Raw genomic sequence first — 24,005 nt, 5'->3', positions numbered from 1 at the left:
GATAAAGAAATTATATATCATCTGTAAAAATGCAGCTGACATGATAGCATATGCAATAAAAATGTTTCAGTCACATGTAAAGACTGAGAAGAGAAATCATACAAAAGCAGGGCTAGAAGGGGTAGAAGGTTAATTACATTCATTGTCAAAATCAGATGCAGGGAAGCCAAGCAAGGGAAAACAGAAAATCAGAAGGCCCTATAGTATCACATGGATACACATTCAAATGACAATTCATCTTTTGTTTCTCCTGCAGGCAGGCAGACTTTACTGTGATGTGGTGGTGATATGCAAACATCTTATTGCCTTCCAGGGACAAACACCAAGTTTTCAACAATGGACACTATCAATATGTGTCATCAATAACCACTCTCCCCTAACAGTAAACTGATCATTTGTGAAAGAATATTAATAATGAATATCTCTACTTTTCACTACTCACAGCAAGGAAAAAAAATTGTAACTTGGACACCTTTGCACAAAGCCCAATTGATTTCTTTAATCCTTAGACAACAAAATTTATACCATTTTTGTATAGGGAACTCTGCACTGATCTGTGACTCCTGAGATAGAGGCGACCCATCCTCACACATTCTGTAAGCTATTATGGTGTTCAGCAGCCTGATGTCATATAACCTTCATCACTATTTTGTCTCAAAATTATTTCAAGGTTAGAATTGGAACATTAATTACAGCTTGATGCTTAATGTCAGAAGCGTTCACAGCTGAATGTTTCTTAATCCCTTGTATAAAAGTTAGTTACTTCACAGTTTATAACACATCATGAACCAGAAGGCAGTTAATTGTTATGCTATACACATGAAGGATGGCAGTGAGATTTTTTTTCTAAACACTTGTATTTGGATTTAATACACTATTTTAGAATAAAAATGAGGACCAAAGAGTTTTTAAAGCCAGACCGAGCCAGATTACCAGGAAAACCTGTAAGCTATGAAGCTACTGGATTCTGCACAATGCATATAGTCCATGAGCAGCCAGTACACACAACGAACTTCATTTACCTTTACACCACCAAACAGATATCAATAATCCCACATTTATAGTATTTTTCACTGAGGTAGCCATTTCAGTTATTCAATGAATTTTTGCTAAGTGGTGCTCAAAGTTGTTATTATTACTTTGACACATAGTACACGTTAAAAAAAATATGGAAATTCTTAAAGGGCAGAAACTGTTCAATACTTCCCTTTGTTCCACTAGACATCATCTATTCTGCTGCTTAAGATTTTGACAGTTTTATATCATGCACTTTGAAAATCTATATATGGAGTCTATGTGCCAGGCTGAATTTTCTTTTTGGAAAATTTCAACCAAAGATGTTTGGCTATTTTTAGTTGTTGAAGAGGTGAAAAGGGCACAGGCAGCCTGAAGGCTGAGATTATCTGACACCAGCTAAAGAGCACTGAAGAGGCTCAATTGGATGAAAATAGAGAGACCAAGGGAATGAGTACATATTCTGACTGATCACAGATAAAGAAAAAGCAAATTTGGAGAGACATTAAGAAGAGAGACAGTCGGAAGAAACAAAATATCTTCCCAATTTTGGCCCAGACACGCAATGGCTGATGGACTTCAGTCACACTTTTTGCTCAAAAAGCTTCATAGAAGATCTGAAAGTCATGTAAAAGGTTATACTGTATATAAAATATCTTACAGAAAAAATTTTCCCATGCTATATCATCAGTTATATACTGAAACCAAGGAAAATTTTCTAGAGGATGATCTGCTAAGGGAAAATGCACCTGGTAATGTTACATTAAACTTACTACACGAAATTTATTTAGATGTTCACTACTCCATTTTTAAAATTCATTAGATCTTTCTAATGACATCAGTGCTTCTGTTCAGAAGTAAATTGGTGAAAGATTTTCCAGATTCTAATAGATACACTACAATGTAGAAAATAGCAATTTTATTTCACGCTCTTTGTCCTGTCATTTGTATTTGATGATGTAGAATAGGAATCAAATGCCTACAATAAACACCTACTGCCATTTTAAATACTATGTGGTATTTATCATACAAGCCTTGGAAATGACACAAGTCTCAAATTTTGTGAACAGTGAAAAATATGCAGCCCTGCTTTCCTTTTTGATAAAGGAATTTGAGAACAAGGTTTAAGATTAACGAAAAAAATCATCAATTTTTTGGTAAATTTCCAATTCTATTTTCAGTTGACATAAATAAGCTACCCATGAATTTTCAAACTGAACATATAGAGTCGCAACAAGATATTCAACTTAAAGAAAAAGCGATCATGTCTTCTAGAAGTCTGGAAAGTAGACATCTCTTATTAAGAGACATCACTTCACAATCAGTTTGTTTATATCGCTTTGGCAGTACATACATGTGTGAAGAACTATTTTCAAGGATGAAGTACAGGAAACATAAAATTTCATCAAAAGTCTCTGATAAATGCCTTGAATTCATTAAAAATGGCAGCTACTTCCACTGAACCAGACTGATGTGTTAGTTTCACAAAAAAGCAAGTCAAATATCCCCATAGTTTTATGTATTCTTTGCCCTCCTATTTTTGTTCATCTGTTTTAATAAAATATTTAATATTAAAGTAAGTTTTGTTACTTACATGCATTAAATATACACTTTGAGGACTGCTCTGATAGTAATGCCTCTTGTTTTACGTTGGCACATGATTAAAAAGCAGATGTTGGCAGTAGAGTTGGAACCTTCCCACCAACACTCCATTACATGTTGTTGCTGTGCGACAGATGGCAGCAGAGGAGCAGTCAGACAGAATTGCATCTGACATGGAAGTGCGTATAAAACAAAGGTGTCTCATTGAATTTCTGCATGTGGAAAAAATAGCACTCACTGACATGCACCAATAGCCACTGAACATCTGTGGCAACAGTAGGTCACCTCCACTGGTACAAATTATGACTAGCACAGCATGCAGGCTCTTGCTCATCACTGGTGAAATTGCACGGCTAATGGTGGTGACTACGTTGAAGAACAGCATTTTGTAGCTGAGAATTTGCTCTACCTAATAACTTCACTGTACTCACTGCTGTAGTTTCCACAGCAATAAGTAGAATGCGTTACATTCAGACCTACATATACAACCTAGATAAATGTAGTGCAATTCCTCTTTGCTCAGTGCAGCCTCATCAAGCCAAAATTTGGTCATGTGTGCATTAAGCAACACTGAAATGTTTAACCCAACAGAAAATGGAAAGCCATCAGTAAACACAAACAAAAGCAGACCCTCAACCCTTCTATCTCTCTAGTTCCCTCTCCAGTTCATCATAGTTCGTAAGCTCAGGTAACTTCAGAGACTTAGTCTGAATCACAAGATTTTTTTATTTTTATTTAATTTTTTTTTTTTTTACAAGAGTTCAACAGCACCAAGCCAATAAAAATAAGCACCTAGTTACATGTGGCTCAGAAAGTACTTCCAAGTTTTGTGGTAGCAGCTGTTGCTAAAGTTGAGAAGAGTGTTTGCACAAATGCACCAGAAAAGGGACAGAAGTAAAGGAACACATTTCTCAAGAAGGTGGATCAGCAAGGCAGGCAAAGGCGGCACTAAAAATTACCATTCAATTACCCCCAACACCCCCCCACCCCCCTTCCCCACAGGCACTGGAGGCTGTGAGATCCCCTTCCTCCACTCAGCTTCTGCCCTGACAGTCTTAGAGCTCACCCAGTGCTCACTGAATTGCTGTTTTATCAAATAGATACACCTTACTTAAAGCCCTGTGATAAACAGCTTGCAGCATGTTTAACAGTGCCTGCTGAGAAAGCTATGGGGCCACTGTGAGCCACTTTGCACTGCCAGGGAGTGGAAAATGAAATCTCCCTGTTGGCAAATCTTCCTGACAGAGTCTTTTCCTAAAAGTAGCTGTGAGAAACAGAGCCTACCTGTGGGGTTTTATTTCAGTCAAATGTTCTGTCACCATTTCTGCATTGCTCCTGCCATGCACACTTTGTCAGTTGTCATTTATTTTCTCTTCAGTCCACAAGGCCAAGTGCAACTTTTAAACTGTACATATTCTGCTGTAGAATGGAATAGAGCTTCTGTGAGAGCTAGACTTAGCATCTCTGGGGAAGCACACTGCACCTTTAATAAAGCTAATCTCAAATCACAAAACGAGGTGTCCATGCGCATCCCAGTCACGATCCCCAATCACCCAGCTGAGCAGCTGTGCTGACTCGGGGTTTCACACACCTCACAGACACGGGCTTTGTTCCTACAGAAGCCAAATCAAAAAATGTGTAACAGGACAATGGCTGAGACAGGATGAGTTGCCCAGACACAGGACCTGAGTCTTATGCCTGGATCCACCATTGTGTGTACCACCACATTTGATTAAAAAATTTAGACTATTCCAAACTAAGAAAAAAATTTAAAAAAAGCTCACTTTTAAAACACAATTCTTCAACAACATGTCACAAAACAGCCTGTGTACAAGGCAGTACTCACTAGAACTGTGAAGCCATGCAGTCTAAAACTAGCAGGATAGAAGCTTACGTGACAAAATTAACCACATGCCTATGAGCTGTAGAACTGAAATGGCAGTGCCTGCAGTTCCTAAATCAATTCTAGTTCTTCTGGAAATCCACACACAGAGAAGACAAACAATGGGTATCTAGAGATTTTTAAGATTTTATCCTTCAAAGCACCTTCTGGAATTTTCACCAGGAATATTTTTCTTGAGCAGGAAACAGTTTATAAAGTTGATAGTAACCAAAGATAAAAAAAAAAAAAGAATAAAACATTCACAGAGATCTTGATGTCCTCAGACAATTCAACAGAAGCACGTTGCCACTGTTTCTCTGCTAGTAAAGCAACAGATAGAAATCACCAAGAATGCAGACCTATACAAATCAAACTTTAAACCCTACCTTCTCATTTTGTATTCCATAGATATCAGCACAAACAGAACGCTAACAGTAGATGTGTAATCAGCAGGTCTTTTAACATTAGGTAATAAATATGGTAGAAGCTTGGTTTGAAAGAAAGAGACAATTGTGCAAAAAAATACTCATAGTAAACTGACTTCAACAGGTTATCAAAGTTGCATCCATTCTATCTGATATTTTGCTTTATTACTTTCAGGAATGACTCAAGGTACACAAAGTATTTGATTTCACATGCGTAAATAACTACAATAGTTTATTGCTATGATCTATCACTGAGGCTTAATAGGAATTAGAGCAGTCACACGTACTGCATAATTGCAACTTGTCAATATTACAGATAAAATTTGTGTTAAAACACAAATGTATATTTCAGGTTTAAAATTATCACTGATCAGGTGGGAGGTTTTCTGATGAGGGTTTTTTTTCCTTTATTGCTCACTGTGAGGTCATTTAAACTGCTTTCTGAAGTATCTGGAAACATGAAGGTTCTAGCAAAAAAAACCAAAACAAAACAAAACAGGATATTGCCTTAGATACACATACAAGTTTTACCTGATATCACTATCCTTCTGTTTATGTACTGACAGTGAGAAAAATAGCCTGTAAAATTCAGCAAAAGCATAGTTTTTCATTACAGCTATTAAACAGATGGTATACATTTATAGAAAAAAAACAAATCTATCAGGCTGGTGGCATTACAAATACCAATCTTGAATTTTAAGGTTTGAATCATACTAAAGGCAGTGACTCTGAAGTAAATCAGGGTCTCCTTACATCCTTAAGGATCTGTACTGAGAACTGGGACAAAAGTCAAGCAATATAGAATCAGAGACAGAAGCATATTTTACTTTTATATAAATGGTAAATACGTTACTCTTGATCCACATGCACAGTGTGGTAGGTGTATTGTGAAAGCCATGTGTAATTAATAGTTCTATCATGATTGGTTTTTTGGCACATAAATAACACGTTCATCTGACATTTAGCATACTCAGGTCCTGTAAACGTATCCACTAATATTAGAGATGTTTTCATATCCACCTAAATGGTTTCCACTTAAATAAAAAGTAATTGCATTTATTTATTTATAGAACAGCTGCAAATAGAAGCATAGAATATGCTATTTGTATAAATAAATCTGAAAAAATGCATTAAGGAAAAAGGCCCTGAGCCAGCAGCATACTTCACACATGCCTAAATTTACTAGGATTGTTTGATTAAAGATATGAATGCAGATAAACATTCAGCTGCATTGTCACCAACAAGATTTTCAACTTGTGCCACTGAACATGATTTTAACAGTGAACTCAATCTTCCATTGAAAATTGAACTATTAGCACCTTTCTACAAAGGCTACTGAACATATAATAAGAAGTCTAAAATGAAAAGAAAACTACATTCTGTTTGCTAATATTTCCAGAGGTGGATGAATGTTTTTGTTCCTATTTCATGATGTATGTGACAATGAATCTTCACTAAACAAACCAGTTTATGGTACCAATGAATTCCATGGAAGCTGCCCAGCAGTTATTGCATGGCAATCAGTTTTATCACTGACAAATTTTCTTCAGTGATGAAAAGTTCTATATATCATACCTAGATCACTGAGTTGCCTTAATCCTCCAGTTCTTGGTATCTGTTCATTGCAGTTCAGTCCCAGAACAAATTCCAATATTTACAAGATCTACAGCTACCCAGGGCAAAAAAAAGAAATTAGTAGAGTAACACTGATTCCTTTATAACCTTTATAACCTTATACAGTGCTGAACTGATAAATAATGAAGAAAAGCACAGCACGTGGCCCTCAACTAGGAAAAGAAGTAGAAAACGTACCCATGTCTTGAAAGAACGAATATTGCTCTAGAAATCGCAGTGTGATGTCATGCAAACTCCTTGAAAGCTGACAACTCTATCTACTAATTAATGGGGAGAATTCTCACAAAATATGCAGAAGAAATTATACTAGATTTATACCTGTTTCACAGGCAAAGTTAATTTGTTACAGTGGTTAGAATTATAAGTAATGAAAAATAGATTTTCATTTTATTAAGCATTTGTGTCTAATTTTCTTTACTGCAAGCAGCAAAAAAAACTTTAGAAAGGTGATAAAACATTTAAGATTTACAGTACAGTGATTTTAAGATTAATGTATAAAAAAACAGAAATAATATGTATTTAATCCTTCAGTCATACACAGTGAATATATTCCTTATGTATAATAGATGGATATAGTAAAAGATCCCTAAAGGTCTTTCAGTGATACTGGAGATGCCATAAGAGCTCCCTAAGCTCAGGATACATCAAATACAGCATTTTTTAAATACAGAAGTATAGCATTAAAACTGCATTCTGTATATCACTAGAGGGTCTAAGTGAAGGCAAGCAACAAAGCACAAAGAAGTGACAATTTGTTAAAGCTTAAGAAATGAGATCTTTTAAAGGCAGGCTGTGATACAATCTCATAGCTTCTCTAGGAAGGAAGACAATTTTTGATTCTGTAACTGAAACTGATCCCCAGAACCATTCCTAGGCACAGAGAATGAGAAATTGTACCTAAAAAGGATTGTCTGAAGTAATTTATCTCTCCTGATTGTAAGGTTTAGGTACTCAGCTTTGTTAAGTGATCTTCAGAGCTGATAGAAGGAATGAGTTTACAGAAGAGGAAAGAAGTATGCAGCATTATTTGTTATTGTCAGTCATTAGCTTCTTCAGTAATAAAACATGAAATTTGATCTACTTTAGTGTTGCCAGTTACTATCTGTTGTAATACGTGATTTGTGTTGGACTTCTTAATTTGCATGTATTCCTCAAGAGATATAAAACTTACTCAAATATTTTAAGTTGCACATAAGTACTTGGTAACTGTTCCACTGACATAGCTGTAACTGTTTCTTAACAGGCAGAATCTAATTTAATTTTTCCATTGCAGACATCAGACATATAATTGTTTCTAATAAAATAATTGCATTTGTTAAGCTGTACTTTTTAATAGGAATAAATCATGAAACTACTGCATCTGTTCTTGCTAGTTTCAAATGATTAAAGTAGTAATAATTTTAGGATTCCTTCAGGAGAAAAATTCTCTTTCCAAAATACACTTATCCATTGGGAAATTGTATCTGTTACCCTACATTCATTTCCACAGAATCATTAAGGTTGGAAAAGACCTCTAAGATTATCTAGTCTGACTGTCCATCTGCCGCCAAATTTTTCCACTAAACTTTGTTCCTTAGTACCACATCTATGTGGTTCTTGAAAGTCTCCACGGACCGTGACTCAACCACCTCTCTGAGCAGCCCATTCCAATGCCCTGATCACTATTCTGGAGAAGTTTTTCATGATATCCAACCTGAACTTCCCCTGACACAACTTGAGGCCATTACCTCTTGTCCCGAATTTTGACCTGTTGCATTTTCATTAAAACTCAAGATGTCTATTAAAAAAAACAGTTGAGTACTTTGAATTTTTATTCCACGTCGTACTTATAGATTTAGTTCAGCCTGTTTCCTAAGTAAATATATTAAAATTGCATTTTTAACTCATGAATATTTTCTTAATAACTTAATACTTCCTCAAGGCTGTAATTTTTATACCCATTTAAAAAACAGATGCCACAAGTGCAAAGGTTTTAACATTACAAAACAATACATTTATAAAGCAATGTTAAATACTTGAATCCTGATTAGGAAATTACCTAATCATAAAAATTATCACCACCTTTAGCGTGCATAGAAGTTATGTCACCTAGCCTTTTTCAGAGTGCCTCAGTGGATACTGGAAATCATCTCTCAAGAATTGCTCACACAATTCTAAAGTAGATGAACTTCACTACTTACTAAGGCAAGGATCTCCCTCTTTCTAACATCAGTAGGTGACCCAAGGAGACAGCTGAGGCATCCAGAAGTCAAAGTGCCCACTTGAAAGCAGAGGAAACACAGTCCCACTCAAACTGCTGAGACCAGTTTTCATTTCATCTCTCTCCTCTAACATTGCCAAATTAGCCAAGTATCTTGGACTCCAATGTCTTTAAAATAAGATTGTGTACAATAGATAATAAATAATTTAATAAAGAATGCTAAGTACCCACACCTGGGGAAACAAGCAAACAGCCTGTTTCTTACAGTTTGAGAATTAACTTTAGGGTTTTACTTGAGACTTGTGCCTCAAGGATTTGATATATTCTTTTTCAGATATTGTTGATGGAGGCATTCTTTGAAATACCTTCAGGGGTTTTTTGTTTGTTTTGTCTTTGTTTGTTTTTGATTGTGAGATCTCTTTCGGCCATAGTAGTTTTGTAGCAAAGTGCTAGAATTCAAATAGCACTCTGCAAATACCATTTTTCCTCCTATTTGACCACTGTTTGCCCGCAAAGATTGCTCCTTACGTGTAACTATCCGCAACTCATCCTTTCTGCTTTACTTGCAGCTTGCACAACGAACACTAGAGGTCGCTCTAACTCAAGTTTCAATTGGAGCAAGTGGCTTTCAAGTTCAAATTGAATGAGGCTGGTTAAACACAAACACTGCGCGTCATTTGCGTCAGTCTGCCAGCTCTTGTCCTTATCTTTTACTGACACTGTACGTTTAACTCAAGTCTTAGATTTATGTGAATACCAAATATCTGCAACAGACATTTAAAGGAAAAAAAAAATGTTTCTTGTATAATTTTGCTTGGAAGTAAAGGTTCCTAAATTCAAAATGTAAAAGTTAAACATTTCAAATTGTCAAACACAAGGGACACTGAGCATATTTCCATATTTTACATGGATTTTGCTTGCTATCAAGCCCACAGAAAGTAGTGATCAAAAATACTAACTACTTCTATGTTTTCCATATACAACTCAAAAAATCTCTCCAAATAAGTAATATATGCTTTCCATATTTTTTTTCAGCTTGCAGTCATTGTAAAATGTATTAGCTGTCAAGAACTCATCTAAAGAAGTGTTTTCTAGCACTTCAGGTAAGAGAAAGGTTTAAAGGAAAATACTTTTTCAATATAATAACGTACAATACAAAAACAAAGACATTTTGACTTAGAATTTCAGAACGGTATTGCTGCTATGTTTCAGCGTCCTCAGAAATGGCTAGAGCTATTACCAAATCTCAGCTTTGATGACATAAGGGTACGAATCCAAGTTTTCTAACTGTATTAACTTAAATGCAATTGATAAAGAGCATTTGCTGGCGAAGCAAAAGAAGATGACGGAGCTCTTTAGCGCCACAGAAACAGCTGTGCCGCCCCGTTTGGGGCGGGGTGCCGGGATGCGGCGGCTCCCATTGGCAGCCCGCGGTGCTTAGGGCGGGGAGAGCCACCGCAGGAAGGCTCGGTAAGGATCCGTGCCCTAGCGGTGTGCACCGTGGAGCAGCGATGGCCGAGTGGTTAAGGCGTTGGACTTGAAATCCAATGGGGTCTCCCCGCGCAGGTTCGAACCCTGCTCGCTGCGGGCCCAGGTGGCTTTTTTTCTTTCCTGCTTCGGCTGCTATTTTTGCTTCTCATGCCTCTTTTCGCTGCTGAACGCTGGTCTGCTCTACCGCAGCTCGTTAGGTAGTGCTTTCAGACCGCTCTCTTGCTTTTGTCAAAGAACAAACGACAAAAACACAGCAACGTGTCCCAAGGCAAATTTCCAACATGAGAACTAAAACATCGGTCGGCTGGGGTAGGAGGAGAGCACGCTGAGCTCCGGTGCTGAGCTCCCCACCTTAGTCCTCCAGGGCCAGAAAGAGACTCTGCCCCAGTGCAGAGCTGGGGGTGCTCTCCTCCACCACGTCCTACAGCTGACAAAAATAAGTCAGATCACTGTTGGCTAGAGCCTCTCTATCCTGACTACTTTCTTCATCACACTTTCTCTTTCACGAAGGAAGCTGGGCTGATTGCTCCCGTATCTCCATCAAAGGGAGCCTATGCCATCTCATTTATAGCCTACTGCTCATACCCACATACAATTTTAAGAGTGTATGAGTTTCAAATAATTAAAGATGAAATAAAACCAACTTCCTTTTCATTTAGAAGAGCTGATTTTTTTTAATCTTTCAAGAATGCAAACTCTCTTTTGGTGGTGTTTTTTAACATGAAGATCCCACACATCCTACTAATCTGGAACAGATGCGAGAAGCTCTATTTTGTGTAATAATGCTTCGGGTAGCATTGCAAATTAATAAAAAGCTTTAAAGGAGTCAAAACATAAAACACACTGGGGGGCTTTTTCTTCTCCACTGCAGCACTGAAATTTTTTCCCAGGTGTTTTTTACTGACTACTAAGTTCCAAAATACATCTTACTGTTTTATAGGTCTAAAGACAATGCACCAACCCAATAATTAGTTACCAGAAATATCTCATCTTCAATGTCATTCCACTGGAACCTTGCTAGTGATGGAAATGTTAGATCCCAAACGTAGGGTTATCTTATATTCTCAATTGCAAAAGAAGAAGTCAGTGTGTCAGAAAAGCAGTGCAAATCTCTTACTGGAAACTGATTTTCCCTAAATCTTGCAGTTGAAAAAATTAGCAAACACCCAAATTATTTCCCACCCACACTCTTCACCAAGATTTATGGAAATATTCCCATTAAGACACTGTAGGGGGAGAGCCATATGGTTTTAATTGCAGTTATTTTTTGTAAGGGTGTGGTTGTTTTTAGTAATTACAGAAGAAAAAAATTAAGGACTGCCAAACACACTCCTAAGGCTATATGAACATCAAGAGCACCAGAGTCCTGGGTTCAAGGTCTCTCCTTTTAAAACTCAACCATAAGAGTGAGAAAAAGAAGTAATGGATCCGATGCTTGAGTCCAGACCTAAAAAGCAACACATTGGTGTAGCAAAATACTGCTCCACAATATCTACATCCCTGCACAACACTCTGCCCCAAACCTGGCTCAGGGTACACCTAGCAGAAGAACGCCTAAAACCTTTTTTCATCATGAGCTAACCATCCTGGAATCTTCTGAACATTCACAGCAAATCTTGTACTAACCTTGTAAGTAACCCCTCTCATTCACTGCCTCACCAAAAGAAGGTGGCTAGAACAAACCACTGAGAAGATGCTATAGGGGCAGGAAGCTTCCTGCAACTCCCACAGCCTGTGACATGTTGAGATACACACCAGAGACCTAAGACTCACAAAGCTTCTCAGTCTCCACGTTGTGCAGCACTGTAATTACTCAGACACAATCCTTTCAAAGCTGGGACAAACAGACAAGACCATAAGAGCCTTATTTTCATTATGTGAAAGGAAGAAACAAGGATAGCAAAGGTAAAAGAGCAAACATACACAGTGCACACATCAAAGTGGATGCTTGGTGACTCATAGCTGCAGGACAAGTACATACACTGAACTGCAATATAATACCCAGCACAAACTGATAAGTATCACTCATCTGACAGGGACAGAAGTCGATAGCTTACTGAGTTGCTTTATCTTTTGCTGTGTAATTTCATCAGCCTTGCTGCTTACCTTCCCAGCGGTCTTGCTTCTTATTTCAGGATATTAAAGTGTATGGCAGCAATGCTCTCGCTCAGGAAATTAAAGGTAGTTGGTATCTGTTTTAATCATCAGGATATTTCTATTATATAACTTATAAGAGGTATTTTTTTCCTGTCTTTTCAGAAGAATAAAACAAGCATTCAGAAAATGACCTTACCTATCACTCAGCTTTACTCAGCCTGAAGTTTTTAAGTCCTGTACTATTTGTACTCATCCACAACATTTTAATTCTTACATTTACTGCTTGGGAAACATTGGCAAAACACTTAGCAAAACAAGAAGCTCGTGAAGGACTTGGATTCTCCAGATACCCAGAAGGTTCAGGACTCTGTTATCTATGTAAAAAAAACTCATAAGAAGAGCTAAACATGAAAACAGGACCCTACCCCCCAACCCTCACAGGTGGCTGCCCTCTCCCCAGTGCCATACAGTCCCTAATCATCGTACACCAGCTGTGGTGTTACTGGCCTTTCACAGCTGCCCCATTTAGCAATGAAGGTTAAATTCTCCTTTTGACTACTAAAAAAATCTCATACACCTGGCTGTTACAATCACATCTTTTCAAAGCTCAAGTAACACAGCATACATCCCCTCCAGCAATTTATGGCTAAGCACAAGTCTTAGCTAAGTATGCTACGTGCTTACCAACGCAGCAGGCCAAGGCACTACATCATCACAAGCAACTCACGTAGGTTACCGTATCTTTTCACTCTACTAGCACCAGGCCTCAAAAATTAATTACGTACATTTGGAAAAAAAAACAAATGGCTTCTGCTTGAGAAGGGGTGGATAAGGTCCCAACTCATCAAATACTGAGTAATTTGGCAGATGCTCATTGTTTTTCTTCTTATAACGAGGAGGATGGAGGGTGCCCAGGCATTCCAATTAACTACTCTTGCTGGCCAACAGGTCAGGTCCCACTACTACTGCTCCAGAATTAAAACAAGCTGATTACTCCTGCTTTCCAGTACTACCAGGCTTGCTAGATGTAATACGATGGAAAGTGCAACAGTAACAGCAGAGCACCAACAGCCACCGCTACAGCAAGAGAAGACTTGCTCAAATGCAGCAGCCACGTGCACAGAAACAAAGGAGAGAATCTGCTTACCTATAGAAGGCCTCAGGTATGCAGGAATCTCAGCAAGAAACCCCTTCCTCCCCTGCCAACCCTTAAATGAGGTCTGGAAAGGGGTAGATCCTGACTCCAACCCTCATCACTCAAGTACATTGCTTGCACCTGAGCTCCCCTGGGTTGGCCCTGCCTGCCCACCAGGTGCACAATCACTGCTTCAAGCCCTGACTTAGCATTTCTGCTACATAGGAGCAAGTTAACTCAATTCTATTTGAAACACAAAAGAATTGCAACCATTCATATATATATATACACACACACACATATATATATACACACAAGATATGTCTGTATTAGCACACTGGAGCATCACTGGTAATCTGAGTTCTGCAATAGGGTAAATATAAATAAGATCATTGAACTCTAGCAGGTATGTGGCAAAATGTGGGGCTCAAAGTCTTCCCAATATCTGCAACTATTCATCTATAACAAATATCCAAAGGTGTTTTGGCAAAACAGATCCATTTGAACGACACAAGAAACAGTTTTATTGTTCACACACCTCCTATATGCTCACATGTGAAAGAAAACCACCCGGTCAGGTGCTAAATCATGCACCAAAGCACCCACTTTTAAGAGCAAGTGAAACGGGGAGGGAAGACTGATCCTAAGTAGGCCAGCTAGCTGCATTTCCAACATTTTCAGAATTAAGAGGGGAAAAACAATATTTTGTATCCTTCATATGGACAAGAGATTCTTTTGTTGTCTTGTTTCACGTTACTTACAGTCCTTCCATGATAAAATGGAAGGAAAATCTCTTTATAGAAAGATATCTGCTCAAGAAATAAGTAAATATGTAATAACATTTAGCAGATATTATGGAGAATTATTACTGCCATCTGCATAATGTTATCAGCTGCAAAATACACAAGGGAAAAGAGCACAGAATAAAGAACAGATTTTGTATAAGCAGGATGATGCATTGAAAAATCGCTGTCACTACTGATGTCATCAAACTAGGATCAGTGTCTCTGTAACAGCAGAACAGCATTACATTGAGCTTTTATTAACAGATTGGTACAAACACTCCTGGAGCTATCACCAGAATCTGCTCCTGTAAAGAAAACTGACATCAGAATAACAATATAAATGAAGCCCATCAGATGTACACATGATCTGCATTGCAGTGGCAGGTATTTATGTTACAGCTTGTAGCAAGTAAACACTGAAAAGAAGCACAGCCAGGACAGTCAGCACATCATACCACAGGCACAACAAGGCCAAGTGTGCTGCTTCAGGAAGAATGGATGCCATACTACTGTCTCCATGTTGAGAAAAGACCGCAGTTGTTAGATTAGACTTTCCTCAGAGATTCCCAGGATTCATAACTGGATCCCTTAAGCGTTTCCCTGCTGATGGGACAAGTAACGAGAAATTCAAGAGGAATCTCTGTGGGAAGTAAGGCATTATTATTATTTTTGAAATGAAAAGAACCAATTCTTTCTCTATGTATGTAGTTTTATTTGTTGCCATCAGAATTATTTGTCCACACAAAAATACAATGTCAATAAGCAGATGTATTAGTCAGGATTACAAAGAAGGAAGCAAATGCAAATACACGCAACACAGGATTTGAGAAGTCATTCAACATTTCAAAACCGTTTCATGTAAGTTTTTAAACACATCAGTGCTGGCTGGCCTGATTCTTCATACTTAGGGTCATATCAGGATTTTGTCTGCTGTCTGTGGGGCCACAGAAGGGAGGAAAGTAACTATTAAGCTAGGACGATGCTGGCATACATACAAAAGGTATCAGATTTCCACCAACAAATCTTAACAAGAAGAGTTTCTGTCCAGTGAAGTGAAGGAATTGCCTTCTACTTGTTTTAATAAATAGCTGGTGCAAAAAGCTTACTTCTCAAGATGGAATGCAAGCGATTTTTGAGAGTGTCTGATCCATCACGATTACCTTTCTAGATAATAATAAGGTACTTTGTTTATATCGTAAAATTATTACTGTCCTACAAGTTAAGCTTGTAAAAGTATTGTGAATGCATGCATTACAAATAACTGCAGTCAGTACAACGCAGTAGAGAACCAAAGTACATAGTTGAGAAGTAAGCACAGTTTTAAGTTCATTGTCATATAGCTTTCGGAAGATTGTTATTTAATAGTGTAGTAACCTGGAATCCAGCATTGACTTTTGGTTCTGCTGAGAATACATTCCTATCACAGAACCAAAAACAATATCACTTACTTCAGAATATTTAGAAACAGAAGAAATTAGATAACTACACCAAATCATTCTATTTCAATACTGAAAAGGGCTTTGCTTACTGAACCTTCTTATTAAACCAGACCTGGAATGCTCATAGAATGTGTTAACAGATCAGTCTTAAGACAACATTTATTCAAACAACTTTCAAATCGCAATGAATGACTACAAGACACAAATAACTTAAAACTGCTGTAGCAAAAAAAAAAAAAAACTGAATTACTGAATAGATGACCTCACTCATCTGTGTATTTTGCATTTTAGATCTCATAGTTTCTGAATTTCCTCAGAAGGTCTGACGGGGCATCCCCTGACCAGCGGAAACGTAAGTGCCAGTAGTTTGCCTCTGAAAATCACGGGGAAGGGGGGAGGGGGAGGAAAGAGAGAGAAAGGTAAATAAGTTATTTATTACAAACTAAGTATTATTACCAACTAAGTTGCTTGAAATAATAACATTTAATCTTCCCCCAAAAAGCAAGTCAAAAATTGGTCAACTTCAAGTGCTCTTGACTAGCAGGGACAACCTCTGCATTCTTGACACCATTTGAACAAGAACTCAAGCAAACACCAAACTTCAAGATATATATCAGCTGGAAAGAGTCCAACGGAGAACGGTAAGAATTACGAGAACTCGAAAACTGAATGGATGGTTGGACTGGATGATCTTGTAGGTCTTCTCCAACCTTATGAATTTAGAATGAAATAAAAAACAAAAAGCACTTGCTTAATCTAGACAGAAAAGGTGACAGGATTAGTCTCAAAGTATGTGAAAGGCAGCAGCATGAAGGGAAGGTGTAATGATTCATTCAACACACAGTGGAGTTGAGGAGTTTTTCAGACCCTTATCTACATGTTTTTTTCAGGCCCAGAATTATATTTTTATGACCTATTAGCTGTGAATACTAAAATGTGATCTTTCAGGAATCTGAAACCTATCACTAGATTCACTGTTCAGTTATTTTATCCAGGTTGAAATGTACATGTTGAGCTGTAGTTTGCAACTCTCATGCACTAGCAGACAGAAACCAAATCTATCTCCATTTAAAATGAGCATCCAATATTACAGATTTTCCTGGATGAAAGCAAAGAAGGCTATCAACATTCTAACATCAGGTATGAACACATTTATGCATATAGGCTCAGAAAAATAAATACATTCTGATGTTCACCTATATTAACATAAATGTGTGCCTGCTGGATTCATTAAGTAGACATTTCCTGGGTTTGATTTTTTCCACCTTCAAATCTGTGGAAAACATATTAAAACTTCAAAAATTATAAGAAAGAAGATGCTTTCAAAGAATGCTTACTATCACAAGGAACAAGGTGACATTTTGTTTACTTTGAAATTTAATTCCTTTTAAGCCTTCAAAGCCAATTTAATTACCTAAAATAACAAATAGTATAATAAGTTATTTTTTAAAACAACATTTTTAGTTCTGTCTCACCAACATTTGTTCGTAGAGCATTATCTTCTGCATTCTGCAAATACTTTGATGAAACTAACTTTTGTTTCCTCACAGTTTATTTTAATTCCCTGTTCAATCAAGCTGGGAAGAAATGACAGTACTTTGTTATAGAATATTTCTCTGACAATACATATCTAACATTGTGAAACTTCTAAAGTATGAAACAGAACAGAGGGTGGCCTCTGTGGTAAGTTACATCTGGTTCCGATACAATAACCTAAAAGTAGACAGGAAATACTAATTGGACAGATGACAGTTTTGGAAATACACAGTTTTTCCTGGGGTGTGGACTATTAAAAAAAATACAAAAGAAACCTTCAAACCTCAATTTTCAATCCTCATAAGCTCATCAGATGCAAACTGTGCTTAAGTACTGAATACTGGATTTACAGTAAAAACAAACAAAAAAAAGGAACCTAATTGTTTTATGTAATGTTTTAAAGTTTTGGATTGTTGTTAATCATTGAAAATAATTTATTATTTTTACACACTTTGATCTAGCAGGAAAAGTGAGTTTTCCATTTCTGATTTATGAATAACTAACACTGGTTTTACTAGCTAGCAGGCGAAGAAACTAGGGGCAGGGAAGGAGAAGGCCCTGAAAGCTTCAAAAACAACAACAACAAAAGCCCTAAAAGATAAAACAAAATCCCATTCTAATTCTACATTAAAAAGCTACCAGATGTGTTATTCTGGAGAAGAACTCCTCGTGACAAGAAGCCTCAGTTTCAGGACAGTCCTGCATCCTGCAACCTTCTGTAACTGCGGGTTTTACTTACTTGGGGAGTCTGGATTCTTTGAAGACTGGGGTTTTACATCAGGAATTGCAACATCTTGCTCCCTGCTCCCATCTGACAATCCATCTTCATTGTTTTCAGTTTTCTGGGTGCAAATCTCATTAGTTAAGCTGTTGCTATTGTTCAAGTCAGGAGCTTCCAGCATTTGATCCTTCTTATTTTGGATAGCCCAGTGCATTGACTACAGAAATGCAAAAAATAAAAGTGATAGACCAAATAAAAGAATTTTTCTTTCCTATATTGTAATGAATAGTTAAATAAGGTACATACTAGAGAAGCTTGCAGGTGAACAGGGTAAGGAAACTCAGTAACATACTGCAAATAGCATTTGAGAGGACAGTTTGTGTCAGGTGAGGACAAAGAACAAAACCTAGATGTATGCCAGATGACTTGAGATGCTTTCTAAGGGCTGGAGTGACTTCTGCTTCAATTTTTCAAAGCTGACTTTGACTTCAGTGTCCCTTTTGAAAGTGAGACAATTTTGAAAGCTTTTATTATCGAACTCTGCAGCGTGACTCCTTTTTAGAACTGAACTATGCTTGGTGGGATACTTCCATCATACATTTAAACTCAGGCATGGTGGTGGTTCAGCTAAAGAGGCTCTCAAACGTGAACAGTAAGCAGAATCAGCATGGAAATCAATCCTCAGAGCATCTATTTCCAAGCTTTAATGTGTAGATAATACACATGAAAGTGGCAATTGAAGAATTTTCTGTAAAACTAACCACCTAAAACCCGACTATGGGTGGTCTTGTCTAGCCCTCCAACGTTACCTCGAGTTTCCTCAGAAATCATTCTGCACCATTCCTAAATAGTGATAGGAGGATGGTTGGACTAGATGATCTTATAGGTCCTTTCCAACCTTATGAACTTATGAACTTATAAAACCCACCGCTGGAGGGCTGCGGCAGCTCACCCTCACCCACTGCAGCATTTCTCCTGGGTCAGCCCTACCCTTTCTCCCAGTGCTCAGACTTAGACACCACCAACCGTTTTCACCGAGCTGCTCAGGGCCTCCCACTGCTGGAAAGGAATGGTGATTTTGCTTCTTCTCCAGTAATCGTAGCGGGCTCGACTCTCTTCATTAATAAGAACCTCCTTAGCTTGCTGCAGCTTCTGGAAATTCTCCACTCCAAAAACAAAACAAAACAAAAAGATGCTAAAGCCAATGCTTGTTTCCAATAAAATGAATTCAGATCTGCCAGCAGTGCAAGCTAAATTGACAAGCAGAACTGACAAGCACATAGAGGAATCTAAATATAGTGCAAATTAACTAACTCGTGCATTTAATTAGGCAGCTTTTCCACATATGCTAAAACGTTATCTTGGATACCTGACTGCACAAATGAGAGCTCTTACTTTTCCCTACAGGGTAATTTTTCATTAAATGGTTACTAAGGATGCAGCTGCACATTACTATTTGTAGAAAGGTTATAAAGATTTAGATTTATCTAAGAGCCACCTGTGTTACAGTAATCTACTATTACTATTCATTTATTCGAGTTTACAAATTAGATTTCTTTTGAAACATACTAAGCCCAATCAAAATTGATAACCTTAAAACAAACAACAGACAACACGTTGGGGAGGCAGTTCTGTGATGTTTCCTTCTTCCAGTGTCACTAGTTCTCAGCAATCAGAAAGTTACTTCAATTACACTTTACTGAGCTTGGTAAAGCTGATGAAATATAAAAGCATAAACTCTCGCCAGCATTGCGACATTTCAAGTAAATGCAGCATGTCTGGGTAAAGGGGGCATAAATTATTTCTTCTTGATAAAACCTCTCTGACATTTGGCACTTGGCCTCCCTTGAGTTACTAAGCCTCAATGACTTTAGAGGGAGCTGTGGGGCTATGACCATGGAACAGTTTGTTGTTTCCCAGCCGCGTGAGCCAGAATTCACTGCAGACAAAGTCTGTTATGATTCCGTTTGCATTTGTGTAACTGAGTCAATCAAATAATAGCAATGAGGTTATTGTTAACTGTGGTCTCTCAAACTCCAGATTTCAAGGGGTTCCTTTGTCAGAGAATACCAAAGTGAGACATCCTACATTCTTCCTTTCAACCTCCCCTTGCCAGCTCACAGATACAGGAGGGGCACAAGAGGGAAAAGCAAGCTGGCTGAGAGCTCCGTGACCAGAACAGTTGCAAGAAAATAAACTAATCGGACAAAGATGAGCATTGATTAGAGCTGTCTTTTGGTTATAAAAGGGTAAGACTGTCTCCAAATAACTTAGGTGCTCCTTAGATGTCACAGGTATGGCTCGGATATGATGAACTGTGTGCTTAATTGAGACGTTAGCTGATGTTCTGCAAACAGATGGCTGCTCATTTGGTGCTGGCTTCTCTTCATTTCCAATAATTAAATTACACTAAAAGAAACTCAAGTACATTTAATATGATCCTTGTTCATGGACACAAATTAACTAGTTGACGTAAGTGTGACATTTGAATGCCACTGGGCTTGGAAGCAATCCAACTTCATAGGCCTAGAAAGGGCTACATACCATAAACAATTTTTAGATTCCTACCATAGGAATAAGTTATTAAAGAAAGAAGGAAATTAAGAAAGAAACAAAGAAAGAAATCCTAGAAATAAAAACAAGTAACTTCCTCCTCACCACCCACCCACGAGAGTGCGTATGTTGGAACAGAAGCCTGCTATTTAAAGACAATATGCTCAATACACACAGCAATTAAAATGTATTGGGCGAAAGAATATTTAATAAAGTTTTAAGGTTGAATTTAATGACACTTTAGATATTAGAAACCGATTATTTTTAAACAAAGAAAAACACATACCTGCTTTGGGGTTTCCAGGGTGTTTGTCAGGATGACATTCAAGGGCTTTAATCTTAAACTCTGCAAGAATTTGTTCAACCTAAACAGAGTATCAGATATGAAGTGAGTTAACACACACACACAAAAAAAAAGATTTTCAAATCTGCTCTTTGAAAGGGGCTGGGAGGAACAACAAACAATGAATTTTTTTTCCTATCCAATTCACAGACTTCTAGTACAGGCAAAACAGACAACAACCACCATGTGTCAGTGATAATAATTTCATTATCCTTGCACTCATCCTTATTTTTGTGTGTGTGTGAAACTTGGTCATCCAATATGGTGGGTTGGCTTTAAGAAAAACACATGAAGATCATATGTGCACAATCTCTCTTCGTGTTTGACCACATAGGCAAACATACCCTTCGGCTGCTCTTCACTTTGTTTAATCACATCTAGCTCTTCACAAAGCCTCACTGAAGGGAGCAACAACCTTCTGTGCTGATGAAGATCACCATACGGATTTGGGTGACTTTCTCCACATCCTCTGTATAGGAAACTTAGCCAGAACCACATGGATTATCATGTATTGCTTTAAATTCATGACAATTTCCCTCATCTTATAGTGCCATAAGGTATTATAATTTCTGGAAAAGCAAAGAGTTTAACAGCTAACAAAGCACAGAAAACCACAGTAGCTGGGGTTAGGCTTCGATTTTCATAGTATCTTGTTTCTTCCTATAATTCTATATCTCAAGCTTAGATATCAGTTAGCTATTATTTCTTCTGTGCTAAAAAAGCTGTTGACAAAATTTCCTCATCCTTCAAACTCGAATGTCCATATAGAAGTTAAATGAAGTTACATCCAACATCCTCAACATCAAACAAAATTACATTCCACTTAACTAGCTGGCCAAATTTTGTGGTCATATGCTAGGAAAAGTTGATATGAAGTTTATACAAAAATACATTCAATTTACATTAAAAAAAATCAATGATACGTTTTAGCAGAAAAATTATCCTATACCTACTGGAATAACACTGTTCTTGGATGAAGGGCATAGAATAAATATCACCTCAACCTCTCCAGTATGAAGAGGAACACGGTGTCTATGAGCTCGATTCTGCAAGAAGCCAAGAATGAACTTTCTTTTTTTCTTGAATGTAGAGAAATGCTGTCGAAATAGTTGAGACTATTTGTGTTTAAATTTAACCAGGTCAGACATGCACAGGGCACGGAAATACCACAGCCACGAATGTGCAAGAGTAAATATGCCTCTGTATGAGCCTAAAGAAGAGTGCACTGAAACCCGTAGTGCTACAAATACTTGATGCATATGGAAATCGGTCTGATTGCAAAATATCTGCAATGCTTCAAATTCCTTTCAATGATAGTAGTACTCATGCACGTCGTCCTGAGAGTAGGAACCATAGCCTTCAGGCAACTTGTTAGCTCATGCCCCCACATCAAAAATAATGCTGTAACATCTGCTGCTTCCCTCAAGAAATAGTACTTGACAGATTATTTTTCAGGACCAGTTGGTAGTTGTTCCACCTTTTGAATTTCATTTTGAAGCAATGTGAAAAATCATTATCACATCTGCATAAAGTAACCGTTAATTAATAAGCCTGTAAGTTATTCATGTGAGCTAGGAGATGAGAAATAGCATCTGCAAAACGAGTCTAGATATGAACTTTAACACTGCCCTCTGCTGGGATGTCGCATCAGAAGTTGGCTCGGGGAAAGCTTTAGATTACCTTCTGCAACAGACCTAATGGGGTTACTGATTGGCTTTCCGTGACACAAATTTTACCAGCATTTGATCGCTGCGACAAATGAAAGCATCTGATTAAATTTGCTGAGCAAAATATAGCTTTTTATGTAATGAATTTACCATTCATTACAGCAGAGTAATAAAAACTCCCTTTCGAAAATCTTGGAGCTTAATTCCAGCAGCTTGATTAAAAAAAAATAGCAGCATATGACTAAATCAAACTATCCAAAAACATTACATAGACATCTTAAGGAAGAAGAGTATTTGTTTAAGTACAAATTGTACAACTGCTCACATAGCTCTCATGCATCTGCCAACAACAACAAAAACATTCTAAAACTGGTCACAAGGCGTTAAAATTATCATTTAAAAAATCATCAATATGATGAATGAGAAAGATCCTCTGTTTGTTTTTCTTCCCAACAATGAATGCAGGTTTTAAAAATGGAAAAGGCATAAGATAGCTGTATACTTGAGAAACTCAATAGCACTGTCAGTCACCGACAGCTCTGAACTTTCAGTTGGCTGCATATAGATAGCTCTTTCATCTTCTGAAACTATAAATGTATTCCAATATGTTATTTGCACGTTGTCAAATTTATGCAGTTGGCTCACAACTTAAAACCATATCAGATGTTGAACTAAGCTATTTAATAAGCCATAAGTTCACTTATATCTGTAATACAATCCTATTTCATAAGACATTTTCAATATGAGCCTCATTCTAAGATCTGAACATAGACACATGGATCTGAAAAGCGAGCTTTGCAAAGGGAGTTCTGGAAATATAAAAGTGGCAAGAAAGAAGGCTTCCAGTGCATTTCAAATAGCTCTACCTTTACAGATTAACAACTTCAAATCCCCCCCACTGCAGACACACGAGAACATTCAAAATGTTATTAACCTGGAGGTGGAAAAGGCTCTTACCGTAGATAGCTCGTCACATCCTAGCAAGTTGTAGTAATCTTCCAACTCATCCGCTCTGCAGTTCAAAATTGCATCCATCTCAGCTAGTCCAGTGGGCTTCTCCAAGCTGAGGCACAGCAGGTTTAAAATATAATATCAATACACAGCACAGAAATAGGTTTAAAAGTAGCCCAGGGAAACGGGCGATTTCCACACAGGTCTGCAGCTCTCCCCAGCGCCTTTTAATACAGAGAGCTGACACACATGAGTTGTCTTGAATTCTCTGCCTGCCATTGGTCCCTGCAGGATGCCAATCCGCTTGCACAAACCTGCTAATGGCAATGCTCCCTGGGATTTGTAGTCACCCAAGTCATTGCAAGGCTACACTCTGGGACTTCTCCAAACTGAAAACAATTCCGGATTCCCGGTAAAATCGAGCTGTATTTGAGATGTAGCTTCTGCAAACAGACAGTTGAAGTCAGTGAAAGGCTCTTATGCACCAGGGCCTGCATACCCTAAAAGATATTTTCTGCTTTATTTTTAA

The 24,005-nt window shown here is 37.7% G+C and overlaps 1 protein-coding gene and 1 non-coding gene across 3 annotated transcripts in view; one reads left to right on the top strand and one right to left on the bottom strand.

The window, feature by feature from the left end:
• The window catches only part of DNAJC12 (DnaJ heat shock protein family (Hsp40) member C12), a 79,428-nt gene extending 55,744 nt beyond the window's left edge, over nt 1-23,684 (bottom strand). The window contains exons 1-5 of one of the 2 annotated variants that reach the window (XR_010622783.1): nt 23,483-23,684; nt 20,802-20,880; nt 18,989-19,128; nt 17,981-18,179; nt 15,421-16,078 (exon numbers count right to left, since the gene is read on the bottom strand). Coding sequence is in view for 1 of the 2 variants with exons in the window: in XM_065746339.1 (XP_065602411.1) it covers nt 15,993-16,078; nt 17,981-18,179; nt 18,989-19,128; nt 20,802-20,880; nt 23,483-23,560 (582 nt within the window). In the remaining variant the exon portion in view is untranslated. Of the gene's footprint in view, nt 1-14,798; nt 16,079-17,980; nt 18,180-18,988; nt 19,129-20,801; nt 20,881-23,482 lie in introns of those variants that run through there. The other variant, XM_065746339.1, reaches the window with a different exon arrangement.
• On the top strand, nt 10,264-10,345 carry TRNAS-UGA (transfer RNA serine (anticodon UGA)). Its single transcript has one exon. It is a non-coding gene; the product is annotated as a tRNA-Ser (tRNA).
• Nucleotides 23,685-24,005: the final 321 nt, after the last annotated feature.

The sequence above is a fragment of the Cyrtonyx montezumae genome, unplaced genomic scaffold, assembly GCF_038088225.1.
Source record: "Cyrtonyx montezumae isolate F1298 unplaced genomic scaffold, pur_monq_1.0 scaffold_4, whole genome shotgun sequence".
Lineage (NCBI taxonomy): Eukaryota > Metazoa > Chordata > Aves > Galliformes > Odontophoridae > Cyrtonyx > Cyrtonyx montezumae.
Note: the sequence above shows the minus strand (reverse complement) of the source record. Positions and strands in the feature narration are given on the sequence as shown.